General features: G+C 39.9%; 1 protein-coding gene across 1 annotated transcript in view; it reads right to left on the minus strand.

The window, feature by feature from the left end:
- Positions 1-862: 862 nt before the first annotated feature.
- Positions 863-23,758, minus strand: part of LOC122032858 (oligopeptide transporter 5-like) — a 41,315-nt gene continuing 18,419 nt past the window's right edge. Inside the window, exons 2-7 of the mRNA XM_042592173.1 lie at positions 3,571-3,656; positions 3,028-3,476; positions 2,849-2,946; positions 1,878-2,715; positions 1,568-1,750; positions 863-1,489 (exon numbers count right to left, since the gene is read on the minus strand). Of these exons, the coding sequence (XP_042448107.1) occupies positions 863-1,489; positions 1,568-1,750; positions 1,878-2,715; positions 2,849-2,946; positions 3,028-3,476; positions 3,571-3,656 (2,281 nt within the window). The remainder of the gene's footprint in view (positions 1,490-1,567; positions 1,751-1,877; positions 2,716-2,848; positions 2,947-3,027; positions 3,477-3,570; positions 3,657-23,758) is intronic.

Below are 23,758 nucleotides of genomic sequence, written 5' to 3' on the forward strand. Positions count from 1 at the left end.
TTCTGCTTGAAGCTTCGTGTGAGCTTCATCGGCTGGTTCCTGCTGTTGTAGGCGTCTTGTGAAGCTGCTGCTTCATCCAGTCGAAGAGAAGAAGGCAAGCTAGTGTTGTTACATTTATGTTCTTAGCTTCTTGCTGTACTTGTACTTCTGCTTGCTGTTGTAAAGTTTGTGGCGAGGTTTCTCCACCCAGAAGGAGTGTTTATTAGCCGGTTCTCCGGGGTCTCATCCACCGACGGATTGGTAGGCTTCGTCCACCTTACGGACACGCCGAGGAGTAGGAGTTTATCTCCGAACCTCGTTACATCGCTGCGTGTTGAGGTTTGATCTTCTTGTCTTTGTTTCTTTGTTTTATTTTCCGCTGCGCTAACGTCAACTTGTAGAAAGAAACGAAGATTTGGGGTCGGCTATTCACACCCCCCCTCTCTAGCCGCGACCATCGATCCTAATACGGAGGACCAATATTGGGGACCCTTTCCCTGGCCCGACACTAACACTCTTTATGTTGCAAGACAGTGCGGAATCTTCGTCGAGTCAACATTGGAGCCTCGTTTTCAACTTTAACGTCTTTACCGTTTTCAGACAGGATCAAATATGAATATTGAATTATCAAATAATAATAATAATAATAATAATAATAATAATATAAACTAATTTTATTGAATTAAACACAAAATTTATTTATAAATATTTAATTTATTTATAATCCTAAAAAATAAAAAATAGTGAAGATAATTCAAACATTTGTTTTTTCAAATGGAACTTTATTAAAAATCTCAAATTTTGTACAGAAATATTTTCATCAACTTAATCAAAGCTCAATAACAAAGTAATTATCTTCAGTGGCGTGTATTATATAATTCATTCAATGAAGTTCAGGACATCCCTTGGGGATGTAGGCGTCGGGCTCGGTGGGGCATTTAGCAAGGGGACAATAGTCCTCGGTGACACCTCCCCACCAGTTGATAGAGTAGATGTTATAGTTCCCGAGGGCGAAGAAGGCGACGACGCCCATGAAGCTCGTGCCGGCGTCGAGGGCGGCAGACATGACATAGGCGTAGCGCCCCCACCACTGCTTGTGGTGCTTGAACACCCAGTAGTTGACGACGAAGCCGACGATGAACCAGCAGTTGTAGTTGATGGCCTTGTTAGGGGGCATGCTACCGGAGGAGCCGAAGATGACGGGGAAGTTGATGAGCGGGATCCACTTCTTCTCCGGGAAGAGGCGGTGGAAGAGGTAGACGACGGCGGGGGCGAGGAGGCCGAGGAGGAAGAAGTAGTTGAGGCCGGCGTAGATGGAGCCGGGGCCGAACATCCGGGCAGGGCCAACGACGCCCCAGATAACGGAGGCGCTGAAGAAGACGGAGTCGCTGGGGCACGTCCATGGGGTGTCGTCTGGCAACTGGTTGGTATCGCAAATGTGGGGGACGTCGGTGAGCAGCCACCACGCCGTCCAGAAGTAGCTCGCGTTGGCGATCACCGAACCCACCAACTGAAACAAAAATAAAGGTTAATTAAAAAATAAAATAAATAAAAAAAAGAACATATCACCTTAATTATATTTAATTACCTGAGCGATGAACATGGATCTAGGAGGAATCTTCATGTAGTAACCGAGCTTGAAATCGCTGAGAAAGGTGATGGCTTGGGACATACTCATATAGCCGTAGGTTTTGAACACCACATTGGCCAATGGCTTTCCCGGCATTATGTAACCGATCACCATCTCTGTTATTATGTTCAGTCCAGGCGTCTGCATATATATATCATCCACAAAATATATAATTCATTTACTACTGATCGATCGATCAATTCATCATCGATGAATATCGGAATTAATATTTCAATTAATATAATAATGCTTATGAGTAATTACATACCGTATTGGTGGTGGCGGTGATGATCCCGACGGGCAGGGTGAAGACGAAGGCCATGGCCATGGCGAGGAAGAGGCCCCAGTAAGGCAGCTGCAGGGCGCGGCCGAAGCCCTCGCAGGTGTAGATGGAGAGCGCGGTGACGACGACGAGGAGGAGGTGGAACCACCACTGCGGCACTGCGGCGTAGTTGGCCTTCATGATCCGGCCGTGCACGTCCAGGAAGTTCACGTTCGCCTTGGACGTCGCCTGCCGCCACAGCTTGAGCATGTACTGGCCGTCGAAGAGGAAGACGTGGGAGAGGGTGGCGGTGAGGGTGGCGAAGCCGATGCCGTAGGCCATGGCGAAGAAGGTGCTGATGTAGATGCGGCTGTAGTTCTCGTACTCCTCGACGTTGAGGGTGAAGGTCTTGGTGTCGAGGACGCGGCTGAGGTCGTAGGGCTTGCCGGAGCGCTCGAAGAGGTGCGAGCTGAGCAAGGTGAAGCGGCGACCGTCGTAGAGGTTGTTCCAGTAGCAGAGGGGCATGATGATGTAGACTAGGATGACGTAGCCGGCGAGGACGTTGAAGAGGACGAAGATGGGCGCCGCTATGGGGCTGCAGATCATGGCGGCGGTGGCCCAGTCGAAGGCGATGGCGCCGACGCCGAGGCCGCTCATGCCGGAGCCGATCTGGTGGATGGTGATGGAGTCCTTCCAAATGAAGCAGAGGATCGAGATGCAGGTGATGGTCGGGAAGAAGTAGTTGGGGACGACGTAGTAGCAGAAGCTGCAGGCCATGCAAATGAGGAAGAACTGGAGCCGCGTCACGCCGCCCTTTGGCCGCCGTTCTTCTTCGTTCAGCGCTCTGCATTATTTATATTCCACACAGCAGATTGTATAATTAAATAGGGATGAGCAATTAGTTTAAAATATGAATCAATCAAATCAAAATCGAACTAGTTAATTCGATCACTCTTGACATAAATTCATATACACACCTGAATAGAGAGACCTGAATGAGATTGGCAGGCCACCACATGTAAGGAGAATCCACCAAGAATTTTCTGAACAATCCAGCCCAGCCGAATCCTAACAACTGAACAAAAACAAATACAAAATTTAATCGAAAATAATTCGTTTTAAATTTATAGATTTGGGTGTACGTAGAGATGATTACTTGAGTGGTTTGTGTGAGGAGGATGGCGGCCATGACGTTGATGCCGCGGTGGTAGAAGGCCTTCACGATGGTGACGATGCCGACGGCGTAATCGCCGCCGGCGCCGGCGCTGGCGATGATGGTGAGGAGGACGTGCTCCTTCATGTTGAAGGGGCCGGGGTTGAGGGAGAAGGACCAGTTGAGTAGAGGGATCCGGATGATCGCCGGCGGGAGGACGCGGGCCATCCAGCGGCCGATGGGCAGCGCCAGGATCTGGACGCAGACGCTGGAGATGGAGAGCTGGTTGGTGCGGTAGCTGAAGAACTGGTTGACGAAGGAGAGGAGGACGCAGCTGAAAACGCCGATGATCCACGTCCGGATCGTCAGGCATGGCAACGACGGATCGTCGGTCGTCGGCACCGTCATCCGCACCTGCTCGATCGGGCTGTCATCCTTGTTCTCCACTTCATCTGAGCTCAAACAAGAATCAAATTACGATATCAACGACGACGAAGAAGAAGAAGATCAAATTAAGAGAGGCATTCGATTGAAGAACACAGATACCATTCGATTTCTGAGGATTATTATCGGAAACTGAAGCAGCCATGCTAAGGAGATTGAAGTTGAAGGTTGATTGAATGGAGATGGTTCTGGGGAGAGCAGAATTTATAAGGCAGTGTGACAGTTTGGATTCTCCAAATAAAGGGATTTTATTTTGGTCGCTAATTTAACTGTCCAAAACAACTTTTTGATATTCTTGCAATTGTCCCAACGATCTTCTTAACCGGACGACTGTCTTGTAATATTCATATATTCACTAAAAAAAATTTAAAATTTAGGGACGAATAATATTTATTCCAAATTTACAATAGTTTTTTGAACGAAAAAAATTCGTCGCTAATTAGCAACGAAAATAGCAACGAAATAAATTCGTCAGATATTAGCAACAAAAATATTTTTGTCACAAAATTCGTTATCAATCGAAGTATAAATTTTGTTAGAAAATTTATGCAATTATGTGATTAGGAGATCGATACGAACCTATAGGAACTTGTTTCATGTGATTCCGAGCTCTCTAGGTCAATATTCCGCATTTTAAACGTATTTTTTTTTTTATTTTTGAAAAAATTAATTTTTGCCACGAACTTGGAAATTCATCCCAAATTTGGGACAAACCAGAAGTTCATCACAAATTAGGGACGAAATTTCAAATTCGTCCCAAAATTTTGTTTTTTAGATTAAACTTTTAAAAAATGGGAAGATGACCCCAGAGTGCTTGGAATGACACGAAACAAGTTTATATGAGTTCGTATCGATCTCCTGATCTTAGTAATCAGCTCAAACATAATTTATAACCAATACACTGACGTTTATAAATTTTTGGAACAAGAATAAAATATTTATATGTCGTTCGGGGTAAAAAATTTATAATAATTAGTATATTTGTTAAAAATTAGGTTTGCCCCCATTAATAAGATCAAGAGAATGATATGAACCCATAGAAACTTGTTTTGTATCATTCCGAACTCTCTAGGGTCATCTTCCAATTTTTAAAAGTATAATTAAAAAAAAAATTGGGATGAACTTGTAAATTTGTCCCAAATCAGGGACAAACTTCTGAGTTCGTCCCTAATTTGGGACGAATTTTCAAGTTCGTTGCAAAAATTAATTTTTTTTTTCAAAAATAAAAAAATTACGTATAAAATACGGAAGATGGATCTAGAGAGCTTGGAATCACATGAAACAACTTTCCATGAGTTCGTATCGATCTCCTGGTCATAATGATGGACTCAAATAACTAATAAAATTTTGTAATCGTAATAATAATTAGATGGAGTCTCTAAACCACATAGACTATTTGAGAGTTTAATCACATAGACCATATTAGAACATCCAATCTATACTTAGAGAAAATGGTTCGTGCGACAGTAAACATACTGGGATATAATTGCTAAGAAAATTGTTATGCCTTACATAACTGCTTGCTGAGCGATCAATGCTAATAAAGTTGTTACACTTTACTTAGCCGCTCAAATAAATTAGAGACACACTCTGCATGACACATAGTCTCTTTCCTGGTAGCATATAGCCTTTATCCAGGATTCATCCAATCTCCAGTGGCCCACAACCATTATCTTGGAGATATTCATGTCTTGCTATTTACCCATATTAAATAATTTTCATTTACATCAATATGAACATCTCTAATCCCTTATAATGACCATTATGTCAAGAGCATGTTCCATATCCAATATTCACATTCATTTCTATACATAATTATATAAATATGTCGACCAGTGAATAACATCTAATGATATAAATATATTTAATCTTCCTTTTTAGCTAGAATCTATTCATACTTATCAGTCACTTTCCTAGTTATGTTCCATAGACCGAATCATACATAGTCATAGGATACATGCTAAAGTAGCAGATACTGATTAGAACTTCAAGTAAATGTTGGTGCGGGAAGCATCCGACGATCGAACATTAGTTTTGATAATGGCAAAGGATTCAAAGTTAAGTTAGTGTGTGATCTAATACGTTTGAATAAGTGTTTCATGAAAGTCCTAGCTGCGGTTAGGCAGGTGAAAAACCCTAAGGGGTGGTAACCTTAGGTCCTAGGGGGTGGTAACCCTAGGTGGAGGAAAACCCTAAGGAGCGGTAACCTTAGGTCCTAGGGGGCGGTAACCCTAGGTGGAGAAAAACCCTAGGGGGTGGTAACCCTAGGTCCTAGGGGGTGGTAACCCTAGGCGGTAAGTCCAGTCGGTCTGGAGGATCGGACTGGCATCAGGTAATCTCTCCTGAGGGGAGTAGGTGAGGACGCGTTCCCCGTAGAGGGAACAGTAGGCGTCGGGTCGACCTAGGGTTTCCGGTTGGAAATCCGAAGTCAGACTCGGACAGTCCGAAGACTGTCAGTTATTCCTTACTTTGTTTTATCAGATTCTAACACTGTCTTGCAGGGTATTTTGCTCGGACTAACCTTTGTTTGCAGGTGAGGAACTTGCTGGAAAAAGGTGGTCCGGGCGCCCGAAACAGGTCCGAGCGCCCGGGATCAAATTTTATCCCTGCCGCGACTTCGCCACGTGGAGCATCCTGGTTGGTTGGCCACGTCACACTCCAGGCACCCGGAAAGGATCCAGGCGCCCTGAATGTCATATAAAAAGAGGGTTGAGGTGCAGCTTCAAAACAACGATTCAACAAGCTTTCCTTCTGCTTTGTGCTGCTCAAGAAACGACTCTAAAGTGCTGTTACAGTCGCCGACGACCTAAAGCTTCAGTTATTATTTTGTTGTCGGTATTATTTCAATTCTAGTTGTACTTATTTCCTTGTACTTATTCATGATATTATAGTTGTTGCCCACCGGAAGCGATCAAGGATCGCGGACCTTCGAATAGGAGTCGCCTTAGGCTCCGAACGAAGTAATTCCCTGTGTCTCTGTGTTTGACTGTCTTTATTCCACTGCTTATTACTCTATTAGTTTCACGTACGATTTACGGATTTCGAAAAATGAAATAGCCATGAGCGCTATTCACCCCCCCCCCCTTCTAGCGTTTTCGATCCATCAATTGGTATCAGAGCGGGGTCATTTTGAATCGGTGCAACCACCATTCAAAATATTTTTGTCGTGGTATTTTTTTTCGGAGTCGATTAGAATTTAGCCTCATAGCTATATTCTAATTATTTTTCCGTCGAATCGGTTTTTCTCGGAATTGGTGCAACACCACCCGAGTTCGTGATTCATTTTTTTCCTTCCGCACTACTAAGCCAGGACCAAGTCCTGGGACATTTTTTTTGTGGTTGTTTTTCGCTTTAGGTAAAACTGAAATGGCCCTTCAAGAAGGCTACAGTACTGCCCGCCCGTCGCTATTCACCGGAGACGACTTCGGGTACTGGAAGAGTCGGATGGAGGCGTATCTCCAGACTCACTTTGAAGTCTGGATGATCGTCAAAACCGGGCTTCAACTGCCAATTAACGGCACCGGCAAGCCACTACCGTACGAGAACTGGGACGTGAACCTTATCAAAAAGGTAGAAGCAAACGCAAAAGCAACGTATACACTTCAGTGTGGCTTAACGAATAAGGAGCTGAATCGCGCCGGCCCATTCTCAAGTGCCAAGGAGCTATGGGAGAATCTGATTGAGTTACACGAAGGTATTCCTGATACAAAAACAGGTAACCATGTTTTAATAAATAAATTATTTGAGCAGACTAATACTAGTCCGGCCGAGGAAGGTGTTGCGTTATTTGCAGGAACAAGCAAGACGAAGAAGGCACTAAAGGCAACATGGGACGAGTCTTCCTCCGAGGAATCCGACGACGAAGAACTAGAGCAGACTAATTTTCTCGCATTGACAGCCCGGGACTACACCAACGAATCCGGAAGCGAGGACGAATCGGAAGCCGAGTCCGAGAGAAGCCACGGATCCGCATTCGTTTCCGAAGGGCCAAACCCCTCTGTAAGTCAAAATAGGTTATATGACATAATTAATTATTTAATGCATAAAGTAGCTAAGTCCAAAATTCGAATCAAGTCGCTTCTAAAGGAGGTAACACTCCTTAAAGAGACGACTAATAACGAATCCTTGACTGATCCAGTTCAGACTGGAACCTCAACTCAAGTTCAAAAACTTGAGGAAGAGAATTCTAACCTGAAAAGTCAAGTCAAGGATTTGAAGACAACCTTAGAACGATTTTCCTTGGGATCCAAGAATCTTGACATGATTCTTGGAACACAAAGGGCAATCTACAATTGAACTGGACTAGGATACAAAACAAAAACCAAATATAGGTCATACCTATCTCTCATACAAAGAACAAATAGAAAAATGGTCCAAGCATGGGTTGCCAAGTCCAACCTGATCAATCAAGTTGGACTTGGACATTATTAGGTCCCTAAGGATCAAATACATTACCTCAATAAACCTTATCGAGGCTATGATCCAGGGGGAGCCAAAACAATAAAAATTCGAAATTAATTTAAAAACTCAGATTTTAAAAATTCGAAATTAATTTTAAAAACTCAAATTTAAAAATTCGAAATTAATCTAAAACTCAAATTTAAAAATTTGAAATTAATCTAAAACTCAAATTTAAAAATTCGAAATTAATCTAAAACTCAAATTTAAAAATTCGAAATTAATTTTAAAAACTCCAATTTAAAAATTCGAAATTAATCTAAAACTCAAATTTAAAATTAATCTAAAACTCAAATTTAAAAATTCGAAATTAATCTAAAACTCAAATTTGAAAATTCGAAATTAATCTAAAATTCAAAATTCGGAATTAAAATTTAAAATTCAAAACTCAAAATTCGGAATTAAAATTCAAAATTAATTCAAAATTCGAAATTAATCTAAAAATTTAAAACTCAAAATTCGGAATTAAAATTTAAAATTCAAAACTCAAAAATCAAATAGAAGGAGGGTCCAGAATAGCTGGCAACTCCAAAATCTATTTACCCGACAGGGTAACCGAACTTAACCTACCCGAAATGGGTAAACAAGAGTAGATTACCCGGCAGGGTAATTAAGGTTAGATCAAAATGGGCTAGGTTTAACTTGACCCACAGTACTGGTAAAGTTTTTGGATGATAGTACGTTAGGGAAGCTTGGGCATCGCATGCCTAGGAAGATATGGCTTCGACCTGGTGCATTTGGCCAAGTGGAACTGACCGAAGCTACCCTTAAATGAATCCTAACTAGTTAGACCAAGGTTTAATATTAAGTTCAATGGGTAGGACTATTTGGAAAACCTCGAAGGCATGGTTACTTTAATGAGTTCCTTGTGACTCACCATAGCCCAGAAGTTTATCCAAAGAACGCTTACTTGTTGAACCCAAAGCTAAACCTGAATCCAACACAAAGTTAAACCAGACCCTAAAATTCAACCATAGCTCATCTCACAACAATTATAGGATTCCCTGATTGAAAATTTAGATGGGTGAGATGACTAAGGAATTCTAAAAAAATTCAAACTGATAGTTATTCAAAAAAAATTTTTAAAAAAAAATTATTTGAAAAATCCAAAATCAGTTCAAAATCTTTAAAACTTAATTTCAAAATTCTTTTAAAAATTATTTGAAAAATCTTTTCAAAATCAGTTCAAAATCTTTAAAACTTAATTTCAAAATTCTTTTAAAAATTATTTAAAAAATCTTTTCAAAATCAGCTCAAAATCTTTAAAACTTAATTTCAAAATTCTTTTAAAAATTATTAAAAAAAAAACTTTTCAAAATCAGCTCAAAATATTTAAAACTTAATTTCAAAATTCTTTTAAAAATTATTTGAAAAATCTTTTCAAAATCAGCTCAAAATCTTTAAAACTTAATTTCAAAATTCTTTTAAAAATTATTTGAAAAATCTTTTCAAAATCAGTTCAAAATCTTTAAAACTTAATTTCAAAATTTTTTTAAAAAATTATTTGAAAAATCTTTTCAAAATCAGCTCAAAATCTTTAAAACTTAATTTCAAAATTCTTTTAAAAATCATTTGAAAAATCCCTTGAAAAATTAATTTCAAAATTATTTCAAAAATTATTTGAAAAATCATTTGAAATATCCTCTAAAAAATTAATTTCATAACCCTTTTCAGAAGTTATTAAATTCTTTGAAATTCTAAACTCAATTAATTTTTAAATCTTCAAAATAATGGTCACCTATTTGGAATTCTAACTGATATTTTCAATGTTGTAAATTAAAGTAAACTCCATCTCACACTCACTCATATGCTAAACATGCTTGTTAATCTAGAATGAGTGAGATGGAAAATTAGGAAAATAATTTTTAACCTCTCATGCTTGAACTCCTGAACTCAAAAATTTATTAAGGCATTAATTAAGGGGGAGTGATTTTGAGTCGGTTTTAAAATTAGTTTTTCTTTAAAAATTTTGACTTGACCTCAAAATTAAAAATTATTTTTGGCATATCTTCAAAAATTCAAACTTTTTTTTAGCTTTAAAATTAAAATTATTTATGACCTGACCTTCAAATTATAACTTCTCTATAAGCTAAATATTTTCAAAGCTAAGTACTTAATTAAGTTTTCTCTAACTAAACTTAGTTAAATTAGTTTTTAAACTTAGCTAATTGGCAAGATGTTCTCTAGAGGCAATATTAAAGTTTAAGCTTGTTTGTACTTAAGGGCTCTGATACCTGATCAAAACCAAATCTTGACTCATACTTGGACCTTAGGGCTCTGATACCTTACTAAAACAAAATTTGTAAACTATTAAACACTAAGGTTATCGCTTCTCCTTTGCCTTAAGTATTCTTGAAATTCATTTCAAAAACATGCCTTAAACAACTTTTCAAAAACTTCTCCAAATTTAAAACTTTCAAATGTCCTCTATTTTGAAAATTCTTTTTGGAATTTTGTTAGAAAATTATTTAAGCTGAAACTTTTTCAAAAATTCGTTAAGTTAAAATTTTTTTATTAAGATTCTTTAAAGTTTGAAAAATTTTGTTAAGCTGCAATTAACTTCTTTAAGTTGAAAATTTTCCTTGGAAATTTTCTTTAAACCTGAATATTTTTCCAGAAAATTTCTGAAGTTGAAAATTGTGTCTTGAAAATTTCTCTGTGAAAATTTTTGGAAACTCCTCAAAATACACTAAGTTAAAAAGAGCTCCTTTTTGCTATATCTCTTTAAGCAAAATCAATTCTAAGGTGTTGCCTTTCACTTGCTCCTTGCCTAAGTTAAAATGTTTTCTGCTAAATTCTGTCTTGAAAAGTTAAGTTTTTCAAAACTAGCTCATTTTTGATATATGGCAAAGGGGGAGAGTAGAGAAATTCAAAGAAAAATTCAAAGAAAATATTTTAAAGGGAGCTTGTATTAAGGGGGAGCTATGGCTATTAGTAAAAAATTCAAAGAGAATAACTTATATTAAGGGGGAGCTATGTTTATGCTTATCTTGCTATCACGCTTATCGTGTTTCTTGTGCTTATACATAACTACATATTTTTTACTTAACATTGAATTTCGGTTGCCATTATCAAAAAGGGAGAGATTGTTGGTGCGGGAAGCATCCGACGATCGAACCTTAGTTTTGATAATGGCAAAGGAATCAAAGTTAAGTTAGTGTGTGATCTAATACGTTTGAATAAGTGTTTCAGGAAAGTCCTAGCTGCGGTTAGGCAGGTGAAAAACCCTAAGGGGTGGTAACCTTAGGTCCTAGGGGGTGGTAACCCTAGGTGGAGGAAAACCCTAAGGGGCGGTAACCTTAGGTCCTAGGGGGCGGTAACTCTAGGTGGAGGAAAACCCTAAGGGGCGGTAACCTTAGGTCCTAGGGGGCGGTAACCCTAGGTGGAGAAAAACCCTATGGGGTGGTAACCCTAGGTCTTAGGGGGTGGTAACCCTAGGTGGTAAGTCCAGTCGATCTGGAGGATCGGACTGGCATCAGGTAATCTCTCCTGAGGGGAGTAGGTGAGGACGCGTTCCCCGTAGAGGGAACAGTAGGCGTCGGGTTGACCTAGGGTTTCCGGTTGGAAATCCGAAGTCAGACTCGGACAGTCCAAAGACTGTCAGTTATTCCTTACTTTGTTTTATCAGATTCTAACACTGTCTTGCAGGGTATTTTGCTCGGACTAACCTTTGTTTGCAGGTGAGGAACCTGCTGGAAAAAGGTGGTCCGGGCGCCCGGAACAGGTCCGGGTGCCCGGGATCAAATTTTATCCCTGCCGCGACTTCGCCACGTGGAGCATCCTGGTTGGTTGGCCACGTCACACTCCAGGCGCCTGGAAAGGATCCAGGCGCCCTGAATGTCATATAAAAAGAGGGTTGAGGTGCAGCTTCAAAACAACGATTCAACAAGCTTTCCTTCTGCTTTGTGCTGCTCAAGAAACGACTCTAAAGTGCTGTTACAGTCGCCGACGACCTAAAGCTTCAGTTATTATTTTGTTGTCAGTATTATTTCAATTCTAGTTGTACTTATTTCCTTGTACTTATTCACGATATTATAGTTGTTGCCCACCGGAAGCGATCAAGGATCGCGGGCCTTCGAGTAGGAGTCGCCTTAGGCTCTGAACGAAGTAATTCCTTGTGTCTCTGTGTTTGACTGTCTTTATTCCGCTGCTTATTACTCTATTAGTTTCACGTACGATTTACGGATTTCGAAAAATGAAATAGCCACGAGCGCTATCCCCCCCCCCTCTAGCGCTTTCGATCCATCAGTAAACAGCTAAATAGTTACTAAGGTAAAAAATTGAGATTAACTTATAATCTCAAAGGTCTCACATAGTAGAGAAACAAGAATCCATTCTCTTATTACCTTTATTGTCGCAATAGCACATGTGGTATGAATTACGTGTTACGATGTTATTCTCTTTACTAAAAAGAGTGCATGTTTTTCTCAAATTTAACATCGTACAGATTTTGATCTAGACATACCAATGTTTAATCCTGAATTCAACATATGAATTCTAATATGACCTTCAACAGGTTCAGTAAATGGTGGGTTCATTTTACTTCGATCATTATTAACATATAAATGATCTCATCTTGATACAATTATTAATGCGACTACAACTTATAGATCTGTCTTTAATTTCAACTACATAAGCTATTCCATAAGTAACGGTCTTACCTCTATTTGTAATTAACAAACAGATATAATTGTCTATGTGAGTAAACCAATCTCAACCTGCCAACATGCTCACTGAGATCTTATATGAATGTAACAAATATAACATATACACTGAATAAATTATAACAAATGACATAATCAAATCACAAATTCTAGTTGTTATTTCAATACTGTTACATTATATGAAATCCCAAAGACTTTACATGTTCTTTAAATGACTCTTTAGTCATTGGCTTAGTAAAAGAATCTGCAAGCATAGCACGTGTAGGGACATACTCAAGAATTACTTTTCTTTTAGCCACAATATCACTCACAAAATTATATTTAATTTCTATGTGCTTGCCTTTGTTGTGATATTTGGGATTCTTGGAAAAAACTATTGCAGCTTGACTGTCACAGTAGATAGTTACTGGACTCCCACTATCCTTAGTACTTTTTAGATGCTTCAGGAACCTTCTCAACTAGATTGCTTCTTGCACAGCAGCTGAACATGCCACATATTTAGCTTCCATAGTCGATAAAGTTACACAAGCATGTTTCTTGCTGTTCCAAGAGATGACACCACCATTCATCAAGAATGCATAGCCTGATGTGGATTTTCTATCATCCAGATCCCCAACCCAATTTACATCTGAATAACCTTTCAGACTCATATATGATCCTTGAAAATAGAGACAACAATCTATTATCACATTCAAATATCTGAATATCATTTTCATCGCCTTCCAGTGTCTCGATCCTGGGTTTGACTGGAAGCGATTGGCCAAGCCCACAACATAGCTGATATCGGGACGTGTACACAACATAGTGTACATCAAACTACTAATAGTACTGACATATGATTTTTTTATTCATCTCAGCTATTTTCTTTGGAGTTTTATGACACATACTCTTTCTCAAAACAGTACCTTTCATAATAGGTGTATATTCTACTTTGCAATTTGACATGCTGCAATGATGTAACATCTTATTTATATAAGACTCTTGTGATAGACTCAAAAGTCTTTTAGGACGATCTCTTATGATCTTCACTCCTAAGATGTATTCAGCTTCTCCCATATCCGTTGTATCAAATTGTGATGACAACCACTTCTTAACTTCATTCACATATCTTATGTCATTTCCGGCTATCAACATATCATCAACATATAATGACATACTTTCTTTTTTCCCTTTTCAGGAAAATACAATGATCCTCATTGATCATCTTGAAACCATAAGATAAAACGACTTCGTTAAATCTTATATTCCATTGTCTTGATGCTTACTTTAGCCCATATATAGACTTTCTAAGTATACATATTTTCTGCTCTTGGACTTTAGCAATGAAAGCTTCTGGCTGAATTATATAGATTTCTTCATCAAGATCACCGTTAAGAAAAGTGGTTTTTTACATCCATTTGATATAATTCCAAGTCATAATGTGCCACAAAGGCCACAATAACTCATATAACACAAATTTCACTACGGGAAAAAATATTCTTCAAAGTCAATACCCTCCATTTGGGTATATCCTTTTGCAACTAAATGAGCTTTATATCTGTTAATCGACCCATCAGTTTTTCTCTTTATTTTAAGAATCCACTTATTCCCAATACCCCTTTGGCTTGGAGGAAGATCGACTAAGTTCCAAACATGATTCTGAATCATGAACTCCATCTCTTCAACCATTGTAGCTTTCCATTTTTCTTTAACTCTACATCCCAATGCTTCCTCAATGGATTGAGGTTCGTCGTCGTCAATTGGAAGTGTAATTAATGCCTCATTCTTAATATCAAACCTCTTCTTATGTTTGATCTTATGAACACTTCTTCGTAAGTTAGGTTATTGAGAAATCAACTCATGACTTGGCATATCACTCCCACTCGGTTGACTAGACTCAGGTATCCCTTTTGACACCTCTCATATTAATAATATCTCATCCTCCTCAAATTGGGAACTCTGCTTTGAAAGTCGCATCTCTCGAGTCTATTTCGGATATGGTTCCATCTAGTCGTTCATCTATGAAAACATAACCTTTGAAGGTTTCATGATATCTTGTAAAGATACATTTCTTACCCCTACATCCTAGTTTTTCTTACTTGTGAGAACTATCATGAACATGAGCAGTTGACCCCCAGGGTCTCAGATTACTTAAATATGATTTTCTGCCTATCCAACGTTCATATGAGATAGATGGAATTGACTTTGAAGGTACTTTATTAAGTATATAGGTTGTAGTTAATAATGCATCTCCCCAATAGAAGATTGGCAAATTAGCTTACGCCATCATAGATCTAACCATTTCAAGAAGAGTCCTATTTCTTCTTTCAGCTACCCCATTTTGCTATGGAGTTCCATAGATTGTCAGTCATTTTATAATCCCTCTATCATTACATATTGTCTTGAATATATCAGACAAATATTCCCCTTCACGGTCAGTACGTAAAATCTTAACTTTACATTCCGTTTAATTTTCAACTTCGTTCATATAACGAATGAAACAATCCAATGCTTCAGATTTGTGAGAAATCAAATACACATGACCGAACCGAGAGAAATTATTAATAAATATAATGAAATAGGAAGCTCAATGTCTAGCCTTCACATTCATTGGACCACAAATATCTGAATGAATTAATTGCAATGTTGATTCAGATCTAATAGTCTTACCAAATGGTTTCCTAGTTGTTTTCCCACCAAGATAATGCTCACATATGGACAAGTGAATCTTAGCTCGAGTGCCCATTAGACCCTCCCTAGCCAACCAATTCATACGTTCTTATCCTATGTGTCATAATCTAGCATGTCAAATCTCATTAGTTATATCTACATCACTAGTTAGAGAAATGTTTGAAAAATAACCACCAATAGCATAATTGACATCTGGTTCTGTTGGGACTTTCGAGCCGCAAAAAACGCTTTTTGCGTTGCGGAAACCCCGAAGTCTTGGCACCGGATCCGTGCGAAAGTTAAAAATTTTACATATACATGTTTGTAATCCTAGATCTACCTTAGATCTACATGAAAGGAAGTATACCTTTGAAGCGAAGCCCTTCGTAAATCCTGCTCGTCCAAAGTTCTTCGGATCTCAAGTGTGTTCAAGTGTACACACCTTTAGAAGTATCCACACGGGACAAGAGATGGAAGAAAAACACCTAGGGTGTGCTAGCACTCTTGGATGTTTCAGCCAAGGAGGATGAGAGGGAGAGAAGAGAAGAGAGGAGGAAGAAGGAATGAATGAGCACACAATGCTCTTAATTCCTCAATTAAAGTGGCCGACCACTTATTGGAAGGTTATAAACCTCTATGGAATATCAAGAGTCAAGGCTCTTGATCTCCCTCATTAGGTGGCACACCTTGATGATGTGGAACACCATGATTGGCCAGCCCATGCTAAGTGGTTTTGGTCAAGTCAAACTTGACCAATGAAGTGACATTTGGTCAAGTCAAACTTGACCCTTCACCTTCCCTCTTAAGTCAAGTCAAACTTGACCCATTTATCTCCTATGGTTGATCAAATCCAACCATTGATTCAAGCCAATTTGATTTAATGAATCTCTATTCATTAAAGTAAATTGACTCAACGAGTCATAATCTAAATTAGACTCATTCAACATATGAATCAAATTGAGTCCAACTCAATTAGCCTAATTTGGATTACTCTTAATCCAATTTGGTTTATCATATGAACCTAATCCTCTTGGTTCATCATATGAACCCATTCTCCATCTAATCGCCTTTTGTGTGTGACCCTATAGGTTCTTGTAACGTTGGCAATGCTCCTAAACCTATTTAGAAGCATAAGTAATGAGCGGTATCTAGCAACACATCATTACTACCCAAGTTACAAGAATGTTGAGATCCAACATCACCTTGTGACTATTAATTGTAACCCTTCACAATATATGATAATGTCCTTCTATCCTTGACATCTAGATTGATCAATGTAAGGCATAGACCTGTAGGACCGTTGCGGCCGGCTAGAAGGGGGGGTTGGATAGCTTGTAAAATCAAAAACAAAACAACCCTTCTCGAACTCTTAAACTGACACTTGCATAAAATTAACTTAAACAAGAAAAAGCAAGAAAAGGAAGAGGCACCGGATTTGACTTGGTTACAACTGGGGTGGTTGTTAATCCAAGAAAGATGATCGCACTATCAATCTCCTTCAGGCGGAGAAGCCTCTTACAGCAGTGAAAGCACAAAAGACTGAAGCTAAACTACAACAGAAGCGCACAAGTGTTTGGAATGTAAATTTCTGAGTTTATTCAAAGCTTCTGGACCAATGCTATATTTATAGTATTGATCGGGGTGCCTGGAAGGATTCCGGGTGCCCTGGGGGGATAAATTTTATCCCCCAACGTTTAGATCGAGTCAAAGCTCGATCTGGTCAAAAACTGACTTCCGGGCGCCCCGGGCTTGTCCGGGCGCCCCGGATGCTGAGTCAACTCTGGTTAACTTTCATCCGGGTCCTCTGCTCCGGATCCGCTTGATTGGGTGATCTCTACTATCCGGAATAGGGCTCACCCGAACCCAAGTTCCGATCTTCTCGAGCGGGCTTCCCTCCAGCTTCTCGTCCCTCGGAATTGCCGTGTGTTCCCTTCTCGTCCGCCGGCGTACTCATCCGCAGTCTTCATCCCTCGGACGCACCACGTGCCGTCCTTCTCGCTAGCTGCGTCTCTTGCTCCCCGAGTAATCTTCTGCTCCAGCTTTCGTCCCTCGGAACCACCGCACGCCTCCTTCTCGTCTGCCAGTGTACTCTTCCGCAGCACCTCGTCCCTCGGACTGTCGTCCTTCTTGCTAGCTGCGTCTTCCGCTCGACTACCTGTGCTCCTAAGCTCCTGCACACTTAGACACAAGGTTAGAAACACACAGGACCTAACTTAACTTGTTGATCACACCAAAAAAACCTTGGGGTTCCAACAATCTCCCCCTTTTTGGTGTGATCAACCCAAGTTAAGATAGGGTAAAATAGACATTAAATAAACTTAAGTAAATTAACTTAATTTGTAATGTAAGTGCAAAAATAAAATTAGTTAATATTTTGGTCTACCTCCCCTTAGACTTATACTAATCCTTCTCCCCCTTTGATCACACAAAAAATGGGGTTTCAAGAAAAAAATCTAAGGGTTAAAGACTTAGAAAATTTTGAAATAATTTGCAATAATTGGAAAAAATAAGTAAAATTTTCTAAGGGAAATTATAAGAAAATCTAACTTAGGCATTTTTAAAAAAAAACTTGAAGCGAAAATTTTCAATTTCATTATAACCTTTAACTAAAGACATCTTCTGAGAATTTTTTTAAGTGTTAAAGAGAATTTTCAAAAAATTTCTAAGTAAAAAAAATTTTGAAAAAATGTTTGAAAAAACTTTGAAAGCATTAATTAATTCTAAATTTAATGCTTTGACAGAAAGTTAATTAAACATTTATTTCAATATTTTGGCTTCCAGGTCGTGGCGAGGCACTAGGCTTTCTTGGTTATTGGAGCAACAACCACTTCCTTAGATAAAGCCTCATAAATAAATTTATTGTTTAATTTTCTCACTGAAAGCGCTAACTTTTATTTAGATTAAGCAAGATTTAGGAACCCAATAAAGGTTCCAGCCTACTGGGTTGATTAAAAATTTCTTAGGGACATATTTTCTAGAGATATTCTTAATTTGTCCCTGGTGATATCTATAGTACCAATTTAAATTATTAAATCTTCTAACATTGGTTTTAGATGAACATGCATAGTTTTTCAAGTTATTTACTTGACTTTTCAAATCATCATTTTCAAGTTTCAATTTTTCATTTGCTAGTTTTAATTTATCTAATTCTTCTAAGGGACAAGACTTAGCTAGAATTACTTTTAAATTTTTATTTTCACTTTCAAATTTGCAGCAATCTTTTGTTAAAAGTTTAACGAACTTAAATATTTTATCGGGAGGAAGAGATCGTACCTGACTTACCTTGTCGATCTCGTTATCCGTTTCTCCCCCTGAGCTGCTGCTTTCTTCCGATGAAGCTCCCCCTTCATCGATGCTTTCGATGCTCATCTCGGAGGAACTTGAATCGCAATCGTCGTCTTAATGACTCGCCATCAGCGCGAGTCCAGAGAATGCTTCGACTTCCGATTCGGACGATGTATCATCCCACGTCGCTTTTAGGGCTTTGCGCTTTTGAACAGGCTTTTTCCCTTTATCTTTATCCTTGTTCTTTAGCTTGGAGCAGTTGTCCTTGACGCGCCCTTCTTCGTCACAATGGTAGCAGCGGATCGTTCTTTTCTTTCTACCCTGTGGATGGTTAGTTTTTCTAGAATTGTATAACTTCTTAAATCGTCTTACCATCATTACCATTTCCTCGTCGTCGAGAGAAGATTCCGACTCAGGCTCGTCTCTCGACGCTTTGAGGGCGATGTTGTTCTTGGGCTCCTTCGAACCTGCACATCTTGATTCGTGCACTTCAAATGTCGAAAAAAATTCTTCTAAAGAAACTTTTTCTTGGTCTTTTGAAATATAAAAGGCATCTACTAGTGATGCCCATTTTGAATTTCTCGGAAAGGAATTTAAGCGTACCTGAGCGAATCTCGGTCACTTACCTCTTCTCCGAGATTCGAAAGTCCGGTGATGAGCTCTTGTATCCTTGAGTGTAGATGTGCAATTGTTTCACCTTCTTCAAGACGGAGGTTGGTGAGCTGGTTGCGAATTAAGTCCCGTCTCGCAAGCTTGTCTTCGGATGTTCCTTCGTGTAGTTCAAGGAACTTCTCCCAAAGCTCCTTTGCCGAGTTGTAAGTGCCGACACGGTTGACTTCTTGTGGCGGAAGTACGCTTAGCAAATGGAATTTTACTTTCTTGTTTGCCACGTACTCGGCCTGCTCTTTCTTTGTCCATGAATTTTTTGCTTTGCCCTCGGGAGCTTCAAAACCGAGTTCCATTGTAAGTAATAAATCGTATCAGTACCGAAAAATACCTCCATGTGTTTCTTCCAGCTTGCAAAGTCCCCCTCGAATTTTGGCGGGTGGATGTTAGATCTGGCCATCTTGTTGCTTCGTTCGGCGGTTAGTCCTCCTGAAGCGTCTCGGCTCTGATACCACTTGTAGGACCTTTACGGCCGGCTAGAAGGGGGGGTTGGATAGCCTATAAAATCAAAAACAAAACAACCCTTCTCGAACTCTTAAACTGACACTTGCATAAAATTAACTTAAATAAGAAAAAGTAAGAAAAGGAAGAGGCACCGGATTTGACTTGGTTACAACTGGGGTGGTTGTTAATCCAAGAAAGATGATCGCATTATCAATCTCCTTCAGGCGGAGAAGCCTCTTACAGTAGTAAAAGCACAAAAGACAGAAGCTAAACTAGAACAGAAGCGCACAAGTGTTTGGAATGTAAATTTCTGAGTTTATTCAAAGCTTCTGGACCAAGACTATATTTATAGCCTTGGTCGGGCCGCCTGGAAGGATTCCGGGCGCCCTGGGTGGGATAAATTTTATCCCCCAACGTTCAGATCGAGTCAAAGCTCGATCTAGTCAAAAACTGACTTCCGGGCGCCCGAAAGGGTTCCGGGCGCCCCGGGCTGGTCCGGGCGCCCCGGGCTGGTCCGGGCGCCCCGGACAGTTCCGGGCGCCCCGGATGCTGAGTCAACTCTGGTTGACTTTCGTCTGGGTCCTCTGCTCCGGATCCGCTTGATTGGGTGATTTCTACTATCCGGAATAGGGCTCACCCGAACCCAAGTTCCAGTCTTCTCAAGTGGGCTTCCCTCCGTCTTCTCGTCCCTCAGAATCGTCGCGTGTTCCCTTCTCGTCCGCCGGCGTACTCATCCGCAGTCTTCATCCCTCGGACGCACCACGTGCCGTCCTACTCGCTAGCTGTGTCTCTTGCTCCCCAAGTAATCTTCCGCTCTGGCTTTCGTCCCTCGGAACCACCGCACGTCTCCTTCTCGTCCGCCGGTGTACTCTTCCGCAGCACCTCGTCCCTCGGACTACCGTCCTTCTCGCTAGCTGTGTCTTCCGCTCGACTACCTGTGCTCCTAAGCTCCTGCACACTTAGACACAAGGTTAGAAACACACATGACCTAACTTAACTTGTTGATCACACCAAAACAACCTTGGGGTTTCAACAAGACCGTGTCATCCTCTAATAAATCTAAATCTTGAACTCCAAGTAGACTCACTCTAATCAAATGAGCTCAATATCTCATATTGACTCATTTGGGCATGGCCATGCACTTAGTGGTCTCACTCTATCAAGAATAATGATGTCACTCTCATCATATAGGAGGGATAGATCCCATCTACATCACTCACATCCCTCCGCATAATTTGTCACATACCCAGTAATCGCCTTTATGGTCCACCTAGTTACGGGTGACGTTTGACGAAGCGAAAGTATGTAACTCCTTATGTAGGGAACCATGGTGACTTCAGGTCCAAGGACTAATAGTCATACTAATAGCCACATGAGAAAGTATATGACACTCATATAATGATCCATGATACTTTTTCATGGCGGGTCATTCAGTATACATTCTCCAATGCATACCTATGTGTCAAGTTGATATCTCTATATCCATGACTTGTGAGATCAAGTCATCGAGTTAACCTACATGCTAGTCTCGTCGCATTAATATTGTCCCTGAATGTTAATACTTGACTAGGAATGATTAAGAGTAGTGTTCTCTATATCATCTCACTATCGATTCAACCAATCGATTGATATAGATAAGAACCTTCTACTCAAGGATGTTATTATACTTAGTTATTTGACACCAATACAAGTAAGTATAATAACCATAAAAAAATATCTTTATAAACATAGGAATATGATACAATGAGTCTATACAACAATCATCATATGATTAGCTCTAGGGCTCTAACTAACAATCTCCCACTAGCACTAGTGCCAATCAGTGTAGGGTCTAATACCCAATGACCTAGTGTGACCATCATGCTTGCTCTGTGCCAAAGCCTTGGTCAAGGGATCAGCGACGTTAGCCTCTGTGGGTACTCTGCAAATCTTCACATCTCCTCTATCGATGATCTCTCGAATGAGATGGAAGCGTTGTAGTATGTGTTTGGTCCGCTGGTGTGAGTGAGGTTCCTTAGCCTGCGCAATTGCTCCATTGTTGTCACAATAGAGCTCAATAGGATCTGCAATGCTAGGAACCACCCCAAGCTCAGTAATGAACTTGCGGATCCAAACTGCCTCCTTTGCTGCTTCTGATGTAGCAATATACTCGACATCTATTGTAGAATCAGTAACTGTTTCTTGCTTCGAACTCTTCCAGCTCATAGCACCACCATTCAAGCAAAACATGAACCCAGACTGCGATTTATAATCATCCTGGTCACTTTGGAAGCTAGCATCACTGTAACTCTTTACAACTAGCTCATCATCGCCTCCATATATCAAGAAATATTTTTTAGTCCTTCTCAAGTACTTAAGAATATTCTTGACCACTATCCAGTGACACTCACCTGGATCTGACTGGTATCTGCTCGTCATGCTCAAAGCATACGAAACATCAGGACGAGTATATAGCATAACGTACATGATAGATCCTATGGCTGAAGCATAAGGGATCTTATCCATGCGGTTTCTCTCATCTCTAGAAGAGGGACTTTGAGTCTTCGAAAGACTCACACCATGTGACATCGGCAGAAAACCTTTCTTGGAATTCTGCATGGCAAACCGTAGTAATACCTTGTCAATGTATGTACTCTGACTTAGGCCAAGCAATCTATTAGATCTATCTCTATAGATCTTAATGCCTAGAATACAAGCTACTTCACCTAAGTCCTTCATTGAGAAACAATTCCCTAGCCAAGTCTTTACAGACTGCAGCGAGGGATGTCGTTCCCAATGAGTAGTATGTCATCCACATACAATACAAGGAAGACAACTGTGTTCTCAACAACCTTCTTGTAGACACAGAGTTCATCTTCATTCTTGATGAAACCAAATTGTTTGATTGCATCATCGAATCGAAGATTCCAGCTCCGAGAAGCTTGCTTTAGTCCATAAATGGACTTATGCAGCTTGCATACTCTGCCAGTATGCTGTGGATCTATAAAACCCTCAGGTTGTGTCATGTACACATTCTCGAGCAAGTTTCCATTCAGAAACATAGTTTTGACATCCATCTGCCAGATCTCATAATCATGATATGCTGCTATAGCAAGCATGATCCGAATGGACTTAAATATCGCTACTGGAGAAAAGGTTTCATCATAGTCAATACCATGAATTTGCTTGAAACCTTTAGCTACCAAACGACTCTTATATATCAGTCCATCCATGTCAGTCTTTCTCTTAAAGACCCATTTACATCCAATGGGTTTGACGCCTTCAGGTGGATCAACCAAAGTCCATACTTGGTTGGTGTACATGGATTCTATCTCGGATCTCATGGCTTCTAGCCATTTCTCAAAATCTGGACTTATCACAGCTTCCTGATAGGAGATAGACTCATTCTCAACGAGCATAACATCATCATGGTCAGATACGAGAAATGAGTATCTCTCAGGCTGTCGACGTACCCTATCAGACCTGCAAAGAGGTATGTCTACTTGAACTGATTATTGTTCCTCAACTTCTTGTGGAACAATCTCATCATCCACAACATTTTATGGTTCCAGTTCAACTTCCATCAAGGCTTCAGTGCTATGGTCCATATCTTGAACTTCTTCAAGATTGAACGTACTCCCACTAGTTTTTCTAGAAACAAAGTACCTTTCTAGAAATACCCCAGTTTTAGCCACAACTACTTTGTGTTGACTGGGAATGTAGAAGTAATATCTCTTCGTTTCCTTGGAATATCCTATAAAATAGCACTTATCGGATTTGAGTCCCAGTTTGTTCGAGACTTGACGTTGAACGTAAGCCTCACAACCCCAAATCCTCATAAAAGACACCTGGGCATTTCTCCCAATCCATATCCTATATGGTGTCTTTATCATAGCCTTGGATGGAACACGGCTGAGTATGAAGACTGCTGTGTCCAGAGCATAGCCTCAAAGTGAGATATGAAGATCGGTGTGACTCATCATAGACTGTACCATATCTAATAGGGTACGATTCCTCCTTTTGGATACACCATTCCACTGTGGTGTTCTAGGAGGAGTGAGTTGGGATAGAATCCCACACTCAGCTAGATAGTCACGAAACTCATGGCTAAGGTATTCACCACCTCGATCTGATCGAAGTATCTT

Source organism: Zingiber officinale, chromosome 11A, assembly GCF_018446385.1.
Source record: "Zingiber officinale cultivar Zhangliang chromosome 11A, Zo_v1.1, whole genome shotgun sequence".
NCBI classification, from domain to species: Eukaryota; Viridiplantae; Streptophyta; class Magnoliopsida; order Zingiberales; family Zingiberaceae; genus Zingiber; species Zingiber officinale.